Below are 20,152 nucleotides of genomic sequence, written 5' to 3'. Positions count from 1 at the left end.
GGGATTTATATTGGTGTGTGAAGTATGGAAGTCGCAGAGATGAAAAAAAAAAAAAAAAGCAAGTGAAGCTGGAAGTCAAAGCAGTACTTGGGAGATGAGAGGGGAGACTGCTGAAATTCTATATGAATCACAGAAAGATGAAAGTAAGGAGCTCCAAGGCTTTCAATTATGGAGTTACTAGTGAACTTCAAGAGAAGTGGACTTCAGTTTGTATGGCAGGTTACTCCTATCAGAGTCTGCAATGTGCAGTTTCCAGCTCTTCTAGGATCCTGGCTTGGCTGCTTGCTAATTACATCACATTTTCTGTGCTGCCTAATGAGACCAAACTGTATTTAATCTTATACTAAATAGATCCAGCAACATTTGTCTTATCTAAATACTGTAGTCATTTCACATTAAGAATAATTTAAGCATTGTAGTCCTCAACAACTAGATAGGAGACAGCAGAAACTGAAGAAAAGTCATCGCCTTACATCATTTTATAACCACATGCTCAAGGATCCAGCAGCTCCTCAGGGGTTCTTTAGTGATGACAGTCAGGGGAGAATGTGAGAGAGGAAACTGCATGTAAAAAAAATTGCAGGTGTAGTGACAGTGGGGTCTCAGATAAAGCTGACTGGTGGAGGTTGAAATTGAACAATGAGTATAATCAGGCTAAGAAAGTTTGCAAAGTTAAAGCCAGAGTTAGATGTTTGAAACATTCCTTGTTTTACATTCTTACTAATATCCAAACTGCTGGTAATAGAATGATGTACCATTTCAACTATATTTTCATGCACTGTGTACTTCATAGTTCAAATACTATGTAAAGCATCAACAACAAAATTAATGGTGTGTTGGTTATTTTTCTTAAAAAAAAAAAAGTACAATGATGAGCTGAAATATGACCCAGAACTGTCAGAGTCTCATGGCAACTTCATTTGTAAGCACAGTGTAGCAAATACTCGCCTAAAAGTTAGAACATAATCATGGGAAGAGTCGCAGAACAGATATTGAAATTACATTTATTTACGTCTTCACACTAAAACGAATTTTATCCTTTGTTCATTCTTTCTCAGTCTTATTCAAGTGTTTGGGATTTTTGAACCATATTTCTTCACTTTTAATAACGCTATACCGATGAGAATAAACTTAAAATCCTAGATAATTCCAAGTACTTTTAATAAACTTGCCAATCAGACTGATTGCTGTAAAATCCATGACACTAGAAATTGTGAGAAAAATCAATGAAGAAATTCAGTGGTATTTCACAAGACTAAATATCAGCTTACATGTAATCAGTCACATACGTATTATGCATACATAGATAAACAGGAACAAATTGTTCAGTGAGGTTGTTTTAACACAACAGACAATGTGCTTGTCAGAAAGGTCAGAAAATGAGAATGTTTTCAAATTTTTGTTTCTATCTGTTTATACCTCTCCTTTGTGGTAGACTACAATGGTAACTTTAATTGATAAAGAAATGTGTTTTATAAAACAATGCTTTATACAATTTAATAATATATATATATATGGATGTGTGTCAATGATTTTATGAGGACACTAAGCCGTGTCGCATATTCCATAGAGCACTCAGACATTTGCAATACATGAGTAGAGAGCCAATGGTCCAATGATGAGAAGAAAGTGAACATGGACAGTGGGTTTTCACATGTTGAATCAGAGAAGCCTTCCATCTATTAGCCTAGATTATCACAGGGGACTCGAATATTTCTGAACCTAGATGTTTTGAGCATAGCACAAAATTGAAATAATGACGCCGAAGGTATCTTTCAGGGAAATTCTAACATACTGTGATTTATTTCCCTACACTCTTTGTCCATTCAACTTAGAGAGAAAAATGAACATGCAATTTTATAAGGCGCTGGAATTAAAACAGTAAGAAACTCAAAAAATCCCTGATGTGGTATTGATATTAAAATAGAACAAAAACAAACAGAACAGAGATATAAAAAAATATGACAGAAAATTCCTGTGCAGATGATCATAACTAAAAGACGTGAATGAGAGGATCATCACAAAATGGAATATATATATATATATATATATATATATATATTCATTAAGAATTAAAATTACAAAAAAAAAAAATGACAAAATCTACCAGAAAGAATAAAGGAAATTTTCACAGAGTACCAAGCCCCTTACTAAAAGCGTGAGTGATTGTTGAATCATGATGATGACAAAAATTACATTCTGATTTAACATGAAACTTCTTAATACTGAGAGTAGGAAAATGATTAATAGCACTATACACAATACTGCATGTCCTTTGATTAATTTTGGATACAAGCATCCTTCTCTTTCACCAGTGAGATGATGATAGAATATGAGAGAGAATAAACTTTTCCAAATACTTTTTTCAATCACATGCATATGTGTTTAATCAGATGCAGATATCTGCATATGTCTATCTAGCCAGGTGTCTTTTAATCTCAGGAGTGGGTATAAAATCCCTCTTGTATGGGACTTAGTGACAACTCTGAGCCATTTTGATGTGAGTTCTGGAAATGAACACAGATCCTCTTGAAGAGCAGCAGGTTCTTTTAAAGCTGAACAATTTCTTATTCCCTCAAAATAATTTTAATGAATTGAGGAAACAATGGTTCTGAATAAGTTTTTGGCAGCTAGCCAAATTAGCATATTTTAGAGGCTAAGGGGAAAAATGATTAAGCAAAGGATCTTATGTAAACAATCTTCCTTCATACAGTCAGTCTTTTTTGCTAGTAATATAATGAGGCTAATAATTAAAACACCTCTGTTGGTAAATATAGGTTTCATCAGAGATCAACTAAAATAGCATGTTTTCATATTTACATCTGCTTTAGGTTTTTGTTTATTATTGTCACCATCATTTTTTTTTCCTTCGGTATTTGTGGCTCCTGGGACATAACCCAGACCTTGTGCAAATTAACTATTGCACCATGGTACTGCATGTCAACCCCAGCTTTTCTACAAGTGTTGAAAATTTAGCATAATATTTAAGTAAAGAGAAAATCTTCACACAATATCTGCATTCACATATTTTAGGATCCTTTGTCTCTCTTCCTGTATACTTTTTCATCTTTTGATTTCACAGAAGAATTTTCAGGTATATTGATAAAAATTAATTGTGTGGTTTTCTAAGTAGAACTAGTGATTTTTGATAAAAGATCAGTCAAATCCCTACATGAGTCAAAAAATATATACTATGATCTAATTTTTGCATTTAAAATTAGCATAGTCTGTAGGTAAGCTATTTGATATACTTCAACCATTACTGTAATTTAATGACAAGAAAATTTCTGATTAATTGTACACAACACTGAATATAGGAAACTGGTTTTACTAAAGAAAATAAAAGAATGAAGGCCAAGGAATTTGATCCATAGGAAGTTTTCAGTCAAAGGGGAGAATGGTTCAAAACACACAGATTATCTTTAGTACATCAATCAACACTGCTTCACTTTTGGATGCTGACTATACACTTCTTTGAGTAGCATTGAAGGCAACATATAAGTTATATATATATATATATGTACATATGTATCTCTATAAAGATAGACATGCAAGCCAATAACAAAATTGCTGTTTGTATATAGCTAAAATCATTCGTACAAATTTTAAATATTTTTATATTGCTTAATGCTTGAATGAAGGTCAACACCTGTTTTATGAACAACAACAACAAAAAACTTCCCAAGGTATTACAGGTATTGGAATACTGGGCTAAGTCCTTTCAGTAGCCTAAAAGATATCATAGTTCCTCTCATTATAAGCACCAAAGAATCTCCTTCCCACATCATATATTACTTTTATCATTCTGCTTGTTTATGTTTCTTTCATTGGTTGTTTTAACTAAAATGCTATTTAGAAAATAAACATTGTTGATATATTGAGATTGGGATTGCATGAATCCACATGCGGTAGTACCAAACCAAATAGGATTTGGTGGTAAGGCTGTTAGTATTAAACAAGGCAAACACAGGACCTGTGGGTAGATGCTGCTCTAATATGAAGATCGTCCTTATGAGAGGAGAAACAGAAATAAGCACAGAAATGAGAACAAGTGGGAAAGAAAAGGTGATGTTCTCCACGACCAGGAGAAAATGGTAAGAGGGAACCTGCCATCAGAGCTGAGGAAATAAACTGTTGCTATTCACTTTGTCTGTGAGCATTTGTTTTGAGCTGATGAAGTAATGTAGGCTATTACAAAGATATGAGTGTGATGAGAACTAAGAGCCACACAATGCATATTTTACTATCTTCATAGTCATGTGGTTTGAAATCATCAGCCTCTAAAATCTCCAAGTTATCATGGCTTCTGCTAGCAACTTCATGAGAAGGTTATTTTATTTCTTGTCAAGATACAAAGTGTAATAGTCTTTGACAAGAATCAGGTCTTAATAGGGTGTGGTCTTCTTCAAGAAGACATTATCTATACATAATGAAATAAGAAACAAGTCATTAATTGTTTCTTCTCTAGCATGGCAATTATAACAGTGATTTTTCTCAAATGTCAAGTACTGAATATATTTGTGTATTACATGAAAATTGGAACAAGAGAGGTATGGAGTGATGACTGAAAACAAAAAATTAAATCTCCCATTCCAAAACGAGAAAAAGAGTCTAAAAATGGTGAACACAGAAACAAGGGGTAATATTTCTATACCATAAATAATTTAAAATATGCATTTTAGAATATGCCTAAAATTAAATTGTCTAATTTTGTAAATTTCTTAGATTCCATACTGTGTGAGTTTTATCTTTATAGCCGCACAAATAATAATGATATTCACAGAAATTTATCATAAAATTAGACATTAGTGATATGTGATTCATAGCTCTTTAACTTTAATTTTTTCCAGTGTGTTCATAGGTAGAAGTTGTTCGATATTCCAACTACATTGTTAAGAATAGATATTACTTTATGGTAAATTTGCATTTGTTGTATCCTGTGAATGTCTAAATGATGTATAATTCCTATTGAATTGATTTGAACTATGTTTATTACTAATATAGTCATAAATTATATCATCACTTAGACATTTCCATAAACTGGAGACATTTTATCTGAAGAGTTATAAGGAGTAACTTACATGAGGATATTTGTAGATGAGATAATGAAGAGGTGACTCTGGGCTGATATAATAACTGAGTTCACAATGATAAAATCCACATCACTAGAGAAAGTGAATCAGCTGCCTGGCATTGAAGTTTTGTTCCCTTTGGGATTTTAGTCATTGGTTTTATTTTTGAAGTCCCTGACTTATTTGTTCAGTAGTATAGAACAAGCATATATACTTGTTATAAATTACAGTATTTGATATGCATTTTGTTTGAATCATTCATCAAAGAACCACTAGATAGAAACTCTGAGAATGACTATGTTGAATTTTCTCATGTTTAAATTAATAATATATTTCCTTTCAGAAATTTCAGTAGAAACAGAAGCTGAAACCACTAGATAGAAACTCTGAGAATGACTATGTTGAATTTTCTCGTGTTTAAATTAATAATATATTTCCTTTCAGAAATTTCAGTAGAAACACAAGCTGAAATTTTATCTATGACTGAAAGCTTAACTTATTTAATGACTTGTTAAAACCAATGTCCATATACCAGCATAGAATTAAACAAACCCATATTTATTTGATGTTGGAATTTGAGCCCCGAGGCCTCTCTTTATAAAGAGGGATTCTTTTTATTTCCTTCAGTATAATTTTATTTGTCTTTTTTTTTTTGGAAAAGCTAACAGCTTAATTAACATCTTTCACATGAATGAATGCTATGACTTAAGCATCACTCTTAGAAATCATAACTTACATATGGAATTTAGTAATGTCTCATTTATCCCAGCTTCTGAAAGGACTGGGAAAGCCTTTCTGTTTTAGTTGGCAATTTACAAAAGGAAAAGCTTTGCTGTATAAGAAGATAGAGATTGGGAAGCATTCTCTGTTCTTAAAAGAGCTGAGAGTCAGCATGTCACTATTGCTTCTTGACGTAGAGACACTGTCTGTGTTCTTCCTCATTTCCGACTCCTGCCAATCCATCACAGCAGAGTGTTATGAACACCACTATAAGGATAAGAGTTTCAATAGGCACTTTAGTGGAATTAAGAAAAATCATACACTCTTCCACTGTGACGCCACATAGCTATCTTCATTCTAGGTTGTCATGTCAGTGAATTGCATTTAATAGGCCTGAGCTCATCTCTGTGTTTCTGAAATAACAAAACAAAACAAAGCAAGTACATATCATAGGATTTACCTTGTGCCTACATAATAAACCAAAATGACAATATGATAAATAGAGCAACTTGTTAGAAACTGGATAATCAAAAAAGTCTTGTCCTGCAAAATCTGGGAGTGTGTGTGTGTGTGTATGTGTGTGTGTATGTGTGTGTGTGTGTGATTGTGTTTTATCTGTGTTATTTTTGTCAAAACTTTCTCCTCTAGATGTGTATCAGCCTTTCTTTTTCCCCTAGGTAACATTGTCAGGGTTGTAACTCTCTTCTTCTCCAAACATGTCTGCCAAGACCTTAAAGCGGGGTCCCCAGTCTGATAGATAGTCATAGTCCTGGTCAGCTTCTGTGGTGAGAGAGTCTATGGAGCTGAGTGACTCTGCCACTGAGCCATTCCCCTCATACGCATAAGTGGCCAAGGAATCGTATGGTGGAGCCGCTGGGTCTGCGTCATTTTCCTGTAGCCTTCGGTGAATAAAATCCCTTATGTCTGTGTTGTCTTCCACTTGTGGTCTTTGACGAGATAAACAGAGGGAGTCTGGTTTTATATCCCTGCGAATTTTGTTCTCTTCGATCACCTTGGGATTTCTCAGAGCCCCGATGTCAAAGGCCTGGGTGTCCTCCTCCCCACCTCCTTCATCATCATAATGGATGACATTGTCTCTGATGTCTTCTTTAGAGGTCATAAGGGTGTCTTTCTTCCTCTGCCTCCTCAGGGCTACATACAGCACAACAATCGCTACAAAAAAAATGACATCTGGGTAAACAAAGGCATTTGTAACATTTCATCTCTCTGTAAATGTTAGAGCAGATAAGGGATATTTGTACTTCTTTAGTGATTTCATACTACGTTCCTAGGTATTATAATATCAAAATGGCTATGTATATGATTATAAGTTGTCTATTGCCACCTTCACATTGAAATGACAAGTACCAAGAAATCACAGAAATGCTATTAATATTATCAAATATTTTCCAATTTGTAATTTAATATCTTGGACTCAGAAAACAATATAGCAATTAAAATACAAAGAGAGGAAATATGACTTTTTACTGTGTAGATATTTGAAAGAGTTGGTACAAAACACATGGGTATTTCATGGTAAAGTGACATTTAAATGTCTTTCATGGGTAGCAATAATAGTCTTGGTAAAATACATTTCTGTAAAATAGCCAAAAATGTTGTGAGAAAACAATATTAAATACAGTTCTGATGGAGGGGAGTGATGGAGGAGAAAATGAAAGAGATGGATGGAGAGAAGAGGAGAAAGATGTGTGTGTGTGTGTGTGTGTGTGTGTGTGTGTGTGTGTGTGTGTGAGAGAGAGAGAGAGAGAGAGAGAGAGAGNGTGTGTGTGTGTGTGTGTGTGTGTGTGTGTGTGTGTGAGAGAGAGAGAGAGAGAGAGAGAGAGAGAAGTAATAGATCCAGCAAAGCATTAGCAGTGCAAAGTTAGAAAAACAGACTCCTTTAAATATGGTTAGAAGCTATCTACAAGAAACACTAGTCCCACATATTTCTATTATTTATCCTTACTCCATAAAAAGACTAAATAAATGGGAATAGATATATCTTTAAGTGGAATCTAGTAGAAGACGATGAATGCAAATAGTGCTTTTTTTAATGAATGGGGGTGGTTAATGGTATCTAGGTTAGTAAAAGTGAGTGTGGCAATTTAGGAAGAGTTGATGATCACACTGCAAGTGATACTTATGATACTGGTGGTAGAGCAGTTTTCTTGCTTACTTCACTAGTCAAAGGAGAACACCTAGTGTATTTGGAGAAGTCTGAGAAAAGACACAACTATTCTCAGATTCAGTTAGCTATCTCATCATAGAAGTGAATGGGTACAGTTTAGTTGAAGTTGACTGTCAAAGAATAATTAAACATGGATAATTTATGATGTGAGAATTCTATCTGAATATACTGTTTGATGTTTGTAGCACCAGTAATATCATGGCAGAGATACTTTGTTTTTCATGGGGATATAAAGAATGTTTTGTTCAAGTAACCAAGTTTTCCACACAGAATTAATATATACACTGCTCAAATTGATCTAGAATTCACTTTCTATGTCACCATGAACATTTGACTCAGAGAGTATTATTTCCAATGTGTGACTTTACTGCTTACCACTATTAAAGAGAAAAAAGCTATCTATTAGAATGATTTAGATGATGATGTCTAGGCTTGCTTAAGCTCAATGCCCAGATATTAATCTCTTTCCTTTGATTTTTTTAAGGAGTAACCAGCACTGAAGGATTTAGTAAATGGAATATCTGTATAGAAATATATATATATATATACACACACACACCATTTTGCAAAATATACTTATATTTATTTCAATCATTTACCTAGCAGCGGGGATATTTGAGTCAGCTCTCCTCTTTGAGTGCTAATGCTTACAAACTTGTTTTGGATTGTAGAAGGGGTTGAAGACATTTGGGATGACAATAGAAGCAGAATGTAAACAAGCGACAAGGGGTCTCTTTACTCTTCTTCTAGTTTCTACGTTTTCTTCATTTCTTTGTTCAGATGGGAATTACAAACTATTATTCATCTGAGATATTTTTATTAGATCATGGCAATTAATAGAATTTCTAACTAATTGAAAAATAGTTTTATATGAGTATTTATCATAGAGAATTTCATGTTGGAAAAAGTCTATTTTTAAGGTGAATATTAATTGTTACTTATTATTGATAATGTTAGGTGTAAAATACCAAATAGAATATGTTAATACACACATATATTAAGTGACCAATGATTTTTTTTTTCTAACCAGCTCAGTGACCAAACATTTTAGAAATTGTAAGTCGAGAAGGGGTAAAGACATAGGCAGGGATAGGGAGAAGATGGCCAATATGTAAACCAACCTAAGAGTATAACAATGCATAGTAGGATTGCAATCAAAGCTCCAGTGCTGAGTCCTACAGGTAGAAAAATTGCTTCCACGTTGCAAGACAGGATGGTCCCATCTGAGTCACACCTACAAACACGAATAGTCATTGTATTCGTGCTGCTCTGGACAGGATAACTGCTGTCTTCTATTACAATGGGAAGGAAGTACAACTCCTGCTGCCTGCGGCTGTAGCCATTTCTTCGGGTTTCAATTCCAGCTGTGTTGTCTGCAAAACATGACATTTAGGATAACATAAGCTATGGTAACTTTCAATTCAAGTTTTAAGTCGATATCTGCTAAGCAGTAGAAAACTCTTTTGGAATCAGTGTAATGCATCCTTATTGAAATTATTTATTATATCATTATTAAAACTGTCTAAGGATAATCAGATGTAATTAAAATAGTATTCAAGGAAAGAAAAACATTCATCTTGGGGGTGTATGGATGAAAGTGTCCATTCAGAAAGAATAAAGATTTACAGGAACTATGCCCAAGAAGTTGAGTTGTCTCCTTCTTTTTCCTGATATCAAAATCAAATTGAAAATATCTAGGTATGTTATAATTCTAAATCCTAAAAAAGTCAAAGATTTAAAAGACAAATATTAGGAATATCTTTTAAAGCTATTTAATGTAGAACTGATAAATAAAATATATGAGAATACTTGATGACTGAGATGATTCATTTACAGACTGAGAAACAGCAATCTTTATTTCTCTGATTCACATATAGGCACACATACACTCTCATACGCAAAATACATTACAGTGATAGACATACTCTCAGCACTCTCACACACTATACTTATGTCCATAACCATAATGTGTGTGTTTGTATGTATGTGCATATATATACAAATACACACACACACACACTCACACACACACATGCATAGAGACACACTAAATGGCTATGTATATTATAATGTTAAAATGTAAAATGTTTTGAAATGAAAACTTGTTTTACTTTGTGTATTATGTGCACATACGTGGAACAAACATTAATGAAAAATGTTTTTAAAAAGAATTTGTTTCTGCTTCGTTGTCTTTTTCTCATTTTTCACATTCATTAGACTAAGAAATATGGGAGAAGACAAAGCATGTCTTAAAGATATCAAACGTCATTAAAAATCCTAAATGTCATTAAATTATATTAATTTTATTTTCAGTAATTGGAAATGAAGTCCATTGTGTCTTTAATGAAGTCAACAATAATGATATTTCATTTTTATTACTACAAAGAAAATAATTTTATAAAATCAGATATATCTATTGAAACATTTTCAAAATGCGTTTTCTCATATTTATTTTGAAGCATTCAAGAAACATGTTCTTTTTTATTCATTCTATAATTTCAATTAAACAATCCCTTTTAAAATATTGTTTTTAGTATAAACTTCATAACACTATTGGGATTCAGGTAAATCACTTAAAAAGAATATTAATTATTAAAATAAAGTTGTGGTAGATATATGTTACTATTCCACTCACAATCCAATATATTAATTTTAAATAAAATTTACAATGTTTACTTAACAAGCTTCCCTAAACTAATTGCCGTAGGAAGTACCTTTATGGGAAGGCTTTTGACTTACAGTTAAGATTTCCTTTGTAAAGTTTCTTTATTTTCATTCTAGTGACATTTTTTCAGATGAAGGAAAATATCAACAAAGAATCACCATTAGTGATCTCCATAAATAGATTAAGTGGAGATGAATATTTGAGCTCATGATAGCCATCAAGATATTCAAAGCCAATGACGCACTTCATTAGATTGAGTAAAAGGAGCCTTCTGTGACCACAGGTAATAAATTGAGTGACAATCATTAAAACAAGAGAGATAGAAAATATAGACTTCTTGGAGAGATAGAGTGATTTTATTTCATATAGCTCAATAGTTTCTAACTTATTATTATTAATAGTGATCCAGTATTCAAATTTTCTTGTTCTTTGTATTATGTAAAAAGGTGGCACATGAAACATCAATTCCATACTTAAAGTGTTTCAATCAACTGAACATATTTTTAAAATATAATATATAATTAATAAAGAAGCACAGAAAATTATGTGGAGATTTTCAAATTACATTTTCTGTTCTTGAATATTGATTTTGAATTCATTAAGACTTTTACTTTACTCCACCAAATTTGAAGATATTCAATATATGTTTTACAGAATAGAGTTACTTAGAGGAGATGAATATTGAAAGCCACAGAAAATTGTCCTCATATGCACATTGTGTGAATTGGTGATTTTTTTCTGCTTATTGATTTAACCACAGCCTTCCTAATTCAAAATTAAGGTTTTGAAGTTTGATTGTTCATCATTAAAATCAAGAAGTCATAGGAAAACCCCTTTATCTGTTTTCCTTCCATGAAGGAATCTTAGTCTTCAGAGCCACAATCATAGTCTTAGATACACAAATACTTTCCGTCTCAGTGATTTATATACATCACAAAACTTGTTGATTATACAGTTCTTCTGATTATGCAAAGGTTTCTAAGAATGTCTGAATACGTTTTTTTCCCCAAATAGCTTGTAAATAGGCTAACAGTATTGTTACATATTCGTTGTTTTCCTATTGCTGTCAAAAGACCACAAGATCAAAGCCAATTCATAAAAAATAGAGATAATGTAATTTTTCAGGTGGTAAGAATCATGGCTAATATATTGGACAACACATATATTGTATGGCAGGCAGATATGTGCCTATGCTACAGCTGAATATTTACATCTTGATTTACAATTACAAGCAGGAAGCAGACCAAGTTTACTTGTATTGACATGGGCTTTTAATGTCTCACAGCAAGGTCCAGAGATACTGCTCTTCCATCAAGTCTGTATCTCCTAATCCTCTCCAGCTGTGCCAGAAACTGGTGACCAAATATTCAAACATGTGTGTCAATGGGAGAAATCTTATTCAATCTACCACAGACTCCATTTGCTTGACAGGAGTTTTTTCTATATTTTATTATCTAAATACTTAGCACTTACACTTTGTAAAATGTTATTATCGTCATGATATAAACATGAGGCTATGCTATTTTTAAATTCATAAATTTTGGTATGCTTTTTATTTACTATCATTTTTCTTATCTCACTGTAGGATGGAGCCAATCCCCTCATGTGAGAAATACATGCACTCAGACTTTCTCATCTCTAGTCAGTGCACAAATAGGTTTTCTCCAGACATCCTTTAATTTTGGTTAGTTGTCAACATCAGCAATATCTCATTACATTATTTCATTTGTTTTAAAAGCAAAACACATTCATACTTTAGTTTTTCCATCAAATATTATACTGGATATTTAATCCTTAATATACATTATATAGGAACATAGAGTAGATTGGCATACAAAGTCAGAGATCTAATGTTTGTAAGACTTAATACAAATCTGACTTAGAAATGATTTGGCTTACATTTTTGCTTTCTTGATGGTAGAAAAGTATATCCAGACAAGCACTTGGCTTTTACTTATAATAAAGTGCCTAATACATTTGAAAAGCCATTCAACATTTTGTTAGATTTTATCAGTTGAAGTTAATGTGGGTGTTGTGATCAGACTTAAGGCAGGCTAAACTGAACTTTGCTTTTCATACGGGTAATACATCGTTTTTAATCACTAATCATGTCCTTTCTCTTTTTGGAACAGATTAAGTTACAGCCCCACCTTCTAATCCAACCTATGTTTCTGTGCTGGCTTGTAATATTACGAGATATAGTAATACTAGACACATTAGTATAGATGGCAAGTTATTGTGTAAGTCACATGACAGATAGGTTGGCAGCAATTGTAGGTAAAATTATCTTTACAGAAACACTTTAGACATTGTATAAAGGCTTTACATATGATCTCAATACAGACGCTCTGAGGCTGTCGTTTTTTAGGATAATTGTGTCAGCTGTAGCCATGGGAATAATGAAATGGGAATAAACTCCTGTTCATTCTAATTGAACTGCCCAATGCATAAACTTGCACTACTGTTGCTCAAATAAAAAAGCGAGTAAGAATTAACTTGCATGTATAAGACATGGGCTTACCATTTTGCTGATATGTTCAAAACAAGGAGCCACTTCTAGAAAGTTTTATTTGCTTTATTCATTAAATACCTGACTTTCTTTTTATAATGAAAGCAAACTGTATTACCTGATAATCATCATGTCGTAATTAACTTGAGACTCTTCGAACTATTGGTATTTCTTATATATGGATTTCTATGTCCTGTGAATCTGCTTTTAGGAAAAACATTGATTCCTCTCCCCGTGTCCTTTGACAAAACTCCATAAGAGAGAAATCTATAAGTGGATATACGTACTTCTGAAGTCATGAACTGTAAAATTTGGTTTGATGACAGCCTCTGGTGCTAATCTAAAGGAGAACTGCTGCCCAGCAGGTGAGAGATCTCGGTCTACAGCACCGACTATCTGAATTATCTGAAACAAAGTTGAGATTAAACTTGAAGTCAGTCATCAGTTTCACAGGGAACATTAAACAACAGGCTACAAAGTTTATCTAATAATGAATGCAAATAAACAGAAAGGACAATTTTGAATCGATACAAGTGACCCAATTATTTACACATACCTTTTGTAAGCAATTCTCTAAGCATTTACAAGTAATAATGGCAGCTACAATCAGAGGACATAGGCTAATTCAAAATCAATATCTGTGTAATGAAAAAGCTTGCCAGTATTGAAAATTCTTCCTACCAAGCAAAATAAAATTAAAAGTCACTTGTTTGCATGTTACATTAAATGCTTTGTAGGTTAAATATGAAATGCTTACTAGAAACAGGACATTTGATTATCTATGTGTTCTGGCAAAGCAAAATTAAAGGGCAAGTTCATTTGTGAGAATAGACATATTAAAGTCATCAAACTGAAGACAGTAATATATATTCACTTGTGTAGATAACTCCACCCCTGGTATTTAGAATGATATACTATGTGTTCCAATATTACTTGGACAGGAAAATACTAGCATCTCTATTTCAAAATGTTTCCCACATTGCCCTGAGAATTTGTATATCATTGTTAAATCTAAATACTTCACCATTTTTTTTGGGAGACCTCTGTTTTATTTTATTTTTTTATTAGGTATTTATTTCATTTACATTTCCAATGCTATCCCAAAAGTCCTCCACACACTCCCTCACCCACTCCCGCTTCTTGGCCCTGGTGTTCCCCTGTACTGAGGCAGATAGAGTTTGCACGACCAATGGGCCTCTCTTTCCACTGATGGCCGAGTAGGCCATCTTCTGATACATATGCAGCTAGAGACACGAGCTCTGGGGGGTACTGGGTAGTTCATATTGTTGTTTCACCTATAGGGTTGCAGATCCCTTTAGCTCCTTGGGTACTTTCTCTAGCTCATCCATTGGGGGCCCTGTGATCCATCCAATAGTTGACTGTGAGCATCCACTTCTGTGTTTGCTAGGCCCCGGCATAGTCTCACAAGACAGCATTTTGCCCTTCAAATTTAAACTAAAATTAATTTTGGAGGTCTTTACTGTAAAAAATTGCAGCACATCAAAAGGCATAATAGGATATCTAAGAACTCTATGCCAGAAAACATGTTAGGAAGTATGTGGGGGGAACAGATAAAAATGTGAAATGGGCCAAACATATGAATTAAATAGGATGGACTACAGTAACAGCTTAGAAATTCCACACAAAACTCTGGTCTTGGGGTATAAAATACACATAGCAGATTTTAGTAATTATGAATCAAATACTACTTTTTGTTATATGATTCCTGGTTATAGTCCAATCCCTTACTACATAGAAACAAACACATAGACACATATGAAAGATAGAATATACACAGGTAAATACTGGGTAGATTGCTGATAGATAAGTAGGTAGATATTAGTACTGAGGTGTTAAATATCAATATTAATGTTTTTAAAAATAATTTTTAGTAAGAATTTCAGTCTATTTACTCAGTAGGAATTTGTGCCACAGAGTTTATTTGTCTCATACAATAATTATTGGTTACATTGCTCTAACATGACATGTAAAGGAGCTATATCATGGAATGCAACAGTTTAGTAAGTATCACCCTAACAATGGTGATTGCTCTTCTTGATTGACAGCTTGATTATATATGGTATTAACTAACTACATCTGTAAGGGCATTTTCTTGACTGATTTATTTGAGAAGGGGAAATCTCAATCTAAATCTGCATCTTTTGAGAAGAGAAGATCCACCTTTAATCTGGGCTATACCTTCTGCTGGCAACCTCAAAAAATCATGGAAAGAGTTGAATGAAGACCCATCTCTACCACTCCTGGACATATACCCAAAAGATTCTCCACCATACTACAAGGACATGTGCTCTATTATGTTCATATCAGACTTATTTTTAATATATAGAAACTGGAAGCAACCAAGAGAGTCCCAATCTTTGATCTGACCTGGCTGTATTTTCCTGTTACCTTATCAAGATTTTGATTATTGACTTTTCCTTGAGTAGATGAGGAAACAATTGATCTCTTCCTACTTGCCCTTGCTCTCATTTGCAATTTAATTACTTCACTGGCCATAAAGCCTATTTCTTCAGGATTTCTAAATAGAATGTAGTTCAGCTAAGACACTAAGCCCTATGGACGGAACAATTACTATACTCTTGAACGTTTCACTTGTAGGCATCCATTGTTGAATTATCTGGACCACAATGCAGAAGCTATTCTACTAAACTTCATATACAAATACATTCCTTTTACCCTGTTCTCCTTCAGAAGTCTAAGATTTTCACACTCTAAAACATAAAAGTTATTGTACTCAGATTTATACCAATCACCCTATCTTAACCTCAAATGTCCTGTGTTATTTAACAATCAATATATAGTTGTTAATTTTTGAGGTATGTTTTTATTCAAATTAATGCTAATCCATCTCATTTAAATCAAACCTATTTAAATCTACGTAGGTAGTTTACTTGTATGGGTGCTTGCCTAGCATGCACAAAGTCCCAGACTTGATTTTCATCACTTCACAAATTGAGCATGATAATACATGACTGTACATACAGAGATTTTATTAGAGCATGAAAACCCCAAAGTCATTCTGAGCTACATAAAAAGTTCAAGGCCTGTTGTGCATACAGAAGATCTTGAATATGTATTTTTTCTTTCAAAGAGATGGGGGTGGGGTACATGAGCCTAGTATTATTTATATATTTAATTTATGAAGATATATTAAGCATGAAAATATCTATGTGCATGTGCACTCATGTCTGGACTTAAGCCTAAAGCATAACATATAGGGGCCATAATACACATTTGATTAGCAGTATTGACAACATACCTGTCCTGGTTTGGCATTCTCACATACAGCTGTTTCATATGGCACAGATATTTCTGGAGGAAATTCATTGACATCTAGGACATTAATTAGTATGTTAACTTTGCTAGTTAATAATGGGTTACCTGTTTAAAACATAAAAAAGATAAACAATGATTACAAAACATGGCTATTGCTTCCCTGAAAGACATATCTTATTTCAATTACTTTTGATACAAAGTTGAAAAACATCCTCTATTATAGGAAATTACAAGATATCAGCTGCAAAACACAATGAAAAATAAGGGGTATGATTGCATAGCTATTATTCCAGGCAAAGAAAATAAGATCAGGTAGGAGTAACTATTTAACTGATGTGTTACTGAACAGGTAGGAATTTGGACTAGTGTACTGTTCTTAACTTAGCCAATATTGATATTTTTTTGTTTTAAAAATATGATTTTCTGTGTTGCACTAATAGAGTCAGAAGATTTAATATATGGTATATTTAAGATATATAAGTAACTATCTCAAATTTGTCTTGCTGACAAAACATGGGATATATATATATATGTAAAATAGAATTAATGAGCATATTATGGAAGGACAAAGTTTATACTTTAATTATTTCTGGATCAAATAGTATGTAAGTATTTGATAAAGGCTCACTTATTACTTCACTACATATTACCATGATACACTTAAAACAAGTAGCCACTCTTTAATGCACATCATGTATTTTAACCACAGACAATGGACTTAATATTTGCATTTCTGTTATATGTTAAAGAAAAACACTGGAAATAACTTATTAAAGTATGTAAGCATAATGCATGAAATATGTTTAAAGCAACTTTTAAAAGATTTTGCTGAAAGGACCCAGATATAGCTCTCTCTTGTGAAACTATGCCGGGGCCAAACAAACACAGAAGTGGATGCTCACTGTCAGCTATTGGATGGATCAGAGGGCTCCCAATGGAGAAGCTAGAGAAAGTACCCAAGGAGCTAAAGGGATCTGCAACCCTATAGTTGGAACATGATGAAATAACCAGTACCCCGGAGCTCTTGTCTCTAGCTGCATATGTATCAAAAGATGACCTAGTCGGCCATCACTGGAAAGAGAGGCCCATTGGACTTGCAAACTTTATATGCCCCAATACAGGGGAATGCCAGGGCCAAAAGAATGGGAATGGGTGGGTAGGGAAGTGGGGGGGGGTGTATGGGGGACTTTTGGGATAGCATTGGAAATGTAATTGAGGAAAATACGTAATAAAAATAAATAAATAAATAAAGTACTAACACTTCAGTGGAAAAAAAATGTCTCACATAATTTTACAAATAAATATACTGCCTCAAATATTTGATGGTAATACCTAGAATACAGAGTTAAAAGAATCAAGTGTTAAAAACAAATTCAGAATGTGAGATGAACAAGATAGTTACATCACACCAAATTTTCTCTATCCATTGGTTACCAATTAAAATCTTCTATATCATGAAGATTCATAATATTGGTGTGATCTTTTGAAAATACATTCGAAGTCTTTATTGTTGACTGATTCTGACAAGTCCAAACAGCATGGTGTCAAAATTCATTATAGCATAAATTAAACCACTCTATGCGGAACCATATGGTATTTTACCAAATTTATGTATAAGAATGAAATCTATCTGCACATGGTCATGCAGGCACAAAGAGCTGAAGACGAAGATGACAGGTATGGTCTATAGGACTGGTTTCAGTTAAGGGAGGTATAAAAGAGTGAGAATTATTTAATAGAAACTTTTTGATTGAATTTTTGACAACCAATTTGACCATTATTAGCCCAGTATTGAAATCATATATTTTAACATGAATAGATTGCATTGCATGTTTTCCTTTTCTATGTTTGCTGATTAAATGCAATGTATTATACAAATATTTACTGACATTGTAGATTATCGTTAATCTCATTTTTAACAGTATAAAATAACATCATTAAATTTACTTGTTTTCTCAGTACTTGTTATTTGTATAGCACAGAGACATATAACACTTAGTAAATAGGTAAGACATATAACACTTAGTAAATAGGTAAAACTGAGTTTAATTTTCTAAGCTTACTAGGGAGCAGCAATAATTATACAATAGGAACCTTTTTCATTGTAATGGCTAGTATGTACTGATGGTCTCGAACACCTAAAACACCTTGCACAGTTGTTTAGAAACATGAGTTTCTGTTTGTATATAAAGCTCTGAAAATTGGTGGTGCAAACCTCTCCAAAACTCACAATCAAAAAGTAAAAAGTCTAAGTCTTGCATCAAAAGTTCTTGTACTTTTTGAGTGATTATAGATATATAAAAACAATATTTCAAACTTAAATCTACTTAGTGAAATAACTCATAAAATTAAATACCAATAAAATTCATGAAAAATAGCATACCAGTTCAATTCTTCAACCATATGATTTGAGGCTCAGATTCTTGTTATGTTATCTAATAACTGGTCTCAAATTCAAAGTACAAGATTCACACTTTACATATTTGATTAAACTTAGTTGAAGATGAATTGCCTTCTGTAGATAACATATTTTCTCACTTAACTACATTCGTCACCATGGAAATTTATTTTCATTAACTATGAAAAAGTTATTGAAATAAACAAGGCCTATTTTAATCTACCATTTTTGGTAAATTACTTCTGTTTTATCCCTTAAAATGTAGTTTAAGATTCATATTCATAAGGAAATTGTTGAAAATAGCATAAATATTATACTGTTATTAAAAGCCTTTCGCCAAAGGACATTTTTATTTTTCACATTTTAACTAAGATAAATCTTTGTTGTGAGAAATTATCTTGTGCACTGTAGGATACCAAGATTTTCCAAAATTAAATGTCACACAAAATATCACTGATGAGACCAGGACAACAAATGTTCAAAGAAAAAGAAAATAACAACAAAAGTTTTGTAGAGTTGTATTTTATAATTGATCCATTGACTTTATTTTAATATTTTTTTCTATTGTATACATTGATTCATTATTAGAATATACAAATATGAATTTTTATTCTTAAGTACCAAGTACCAAAACAGTAAGATCTCTGTTTAAAAACCACTACTCTAAAATAAATGTGAAATATATGCCAGAGTATTTTATTTATTAGACTAATAAAGATTACTTCCATTTAGATATGTAATATGTTAAATTGTGCTGAGAACATAATGACCTAGTTTCTGAGGCATCATATGTGTATTTGGAACAACCATGACAAAATTTCTTTTTTTGTTTTTGAGAGTGAGGCAGGTTTACTTTTTCCCAGTCAGCTTTAATATCATTTTAATTACATGCAACTGTCAGGGTGGGCTGTACAATGGGGAACAAGTAATACAATAAACACAGATATTCAAAGAACAAGCAAGACAATAAGCAAAGTCCCATAACCACTCCCATGATCACTGTTTCCAAGGGATAGTCAGGATGATCAAGATATCTGAGCCTACTTCCCTGTCCTGACCCAAAATAATATCCATGCCTAAATCCTACTTCTTTGTTGTGACATAATGTCAGATTCCTGGCTGAACCCCATTTCCTTGTCCTTGTCATTAGCAAATATCAGATTTTTGCCAAGTGGCCCCCAAAGGCTCTCCACAACTGAAGGACATTGTAAGCTTCAAAATCAAGGAGTGTCTGACCATTCACCAACCATGCACTTTTCCTACCTGCCCTGTGTTCCCCATGTAACCAAGAACACCAGGACAA

General features: G+C 33.1%; 1 protein-coding gene across 3 annotated transcripts in view; it reads right to left on the bottom strand.

Moving 5' to 3' along the window:
- Nucleotides 1-2,119: 2,119 nt before the first annotated feature.
- Cdh12 (cadherin 12) overlaps nucleotides 2,120-20,152 on the bottom strand; it is a 1,068,420-nt gene continuing 1,050,387 nt past the window's right edge. For all 3 annotated transcript variants that reach the window (XM_029469980.1, XM_029469979.1, XM_021183292.2), the window contains 4 exons: nucleotides 16,435-16,556; nucleotides 13,442-13,559; nucleotides 9,102-9,353; nucleotides 2,120-6,965 (listed from right to left, as the gene is read on the bottom strand). In XM_029469980.1, the coding sequence (XP_029325840.1) occupies nucleotides 6,466-6,965; nucleotides 9,102-9,353; nucleotides 13,442-13,559; nucleotides 16,435-16,556 (992 nt within the window). In that variant the 3' untranslated portion in view covers nucleotides 2,120-6,465. The remainder of the gene's footprint in view (nucleotides 6,966-9,101; nucleotides 9,354-13,441; nucleotides 13,560-16,434; nucleotides 16,557-20,152) is intronic.

This window comes from Mus caroli, chromosome 15 (genome assembly GCF_900094665.2).
Source record: "Mus caroli chromosome 15, CAROLI_EIJ_v1.1, whole genome shotgun sequence".
NCBI lineage: Eukaryota > Metazoa > Chordata > Mammalia > Rodentia > Muridae > Mus > Mus caroli.
Note: the sequence above shows the minus strand (reverse complement) of the source record. Positions and strands in the feature narration are given on the sequence as shown.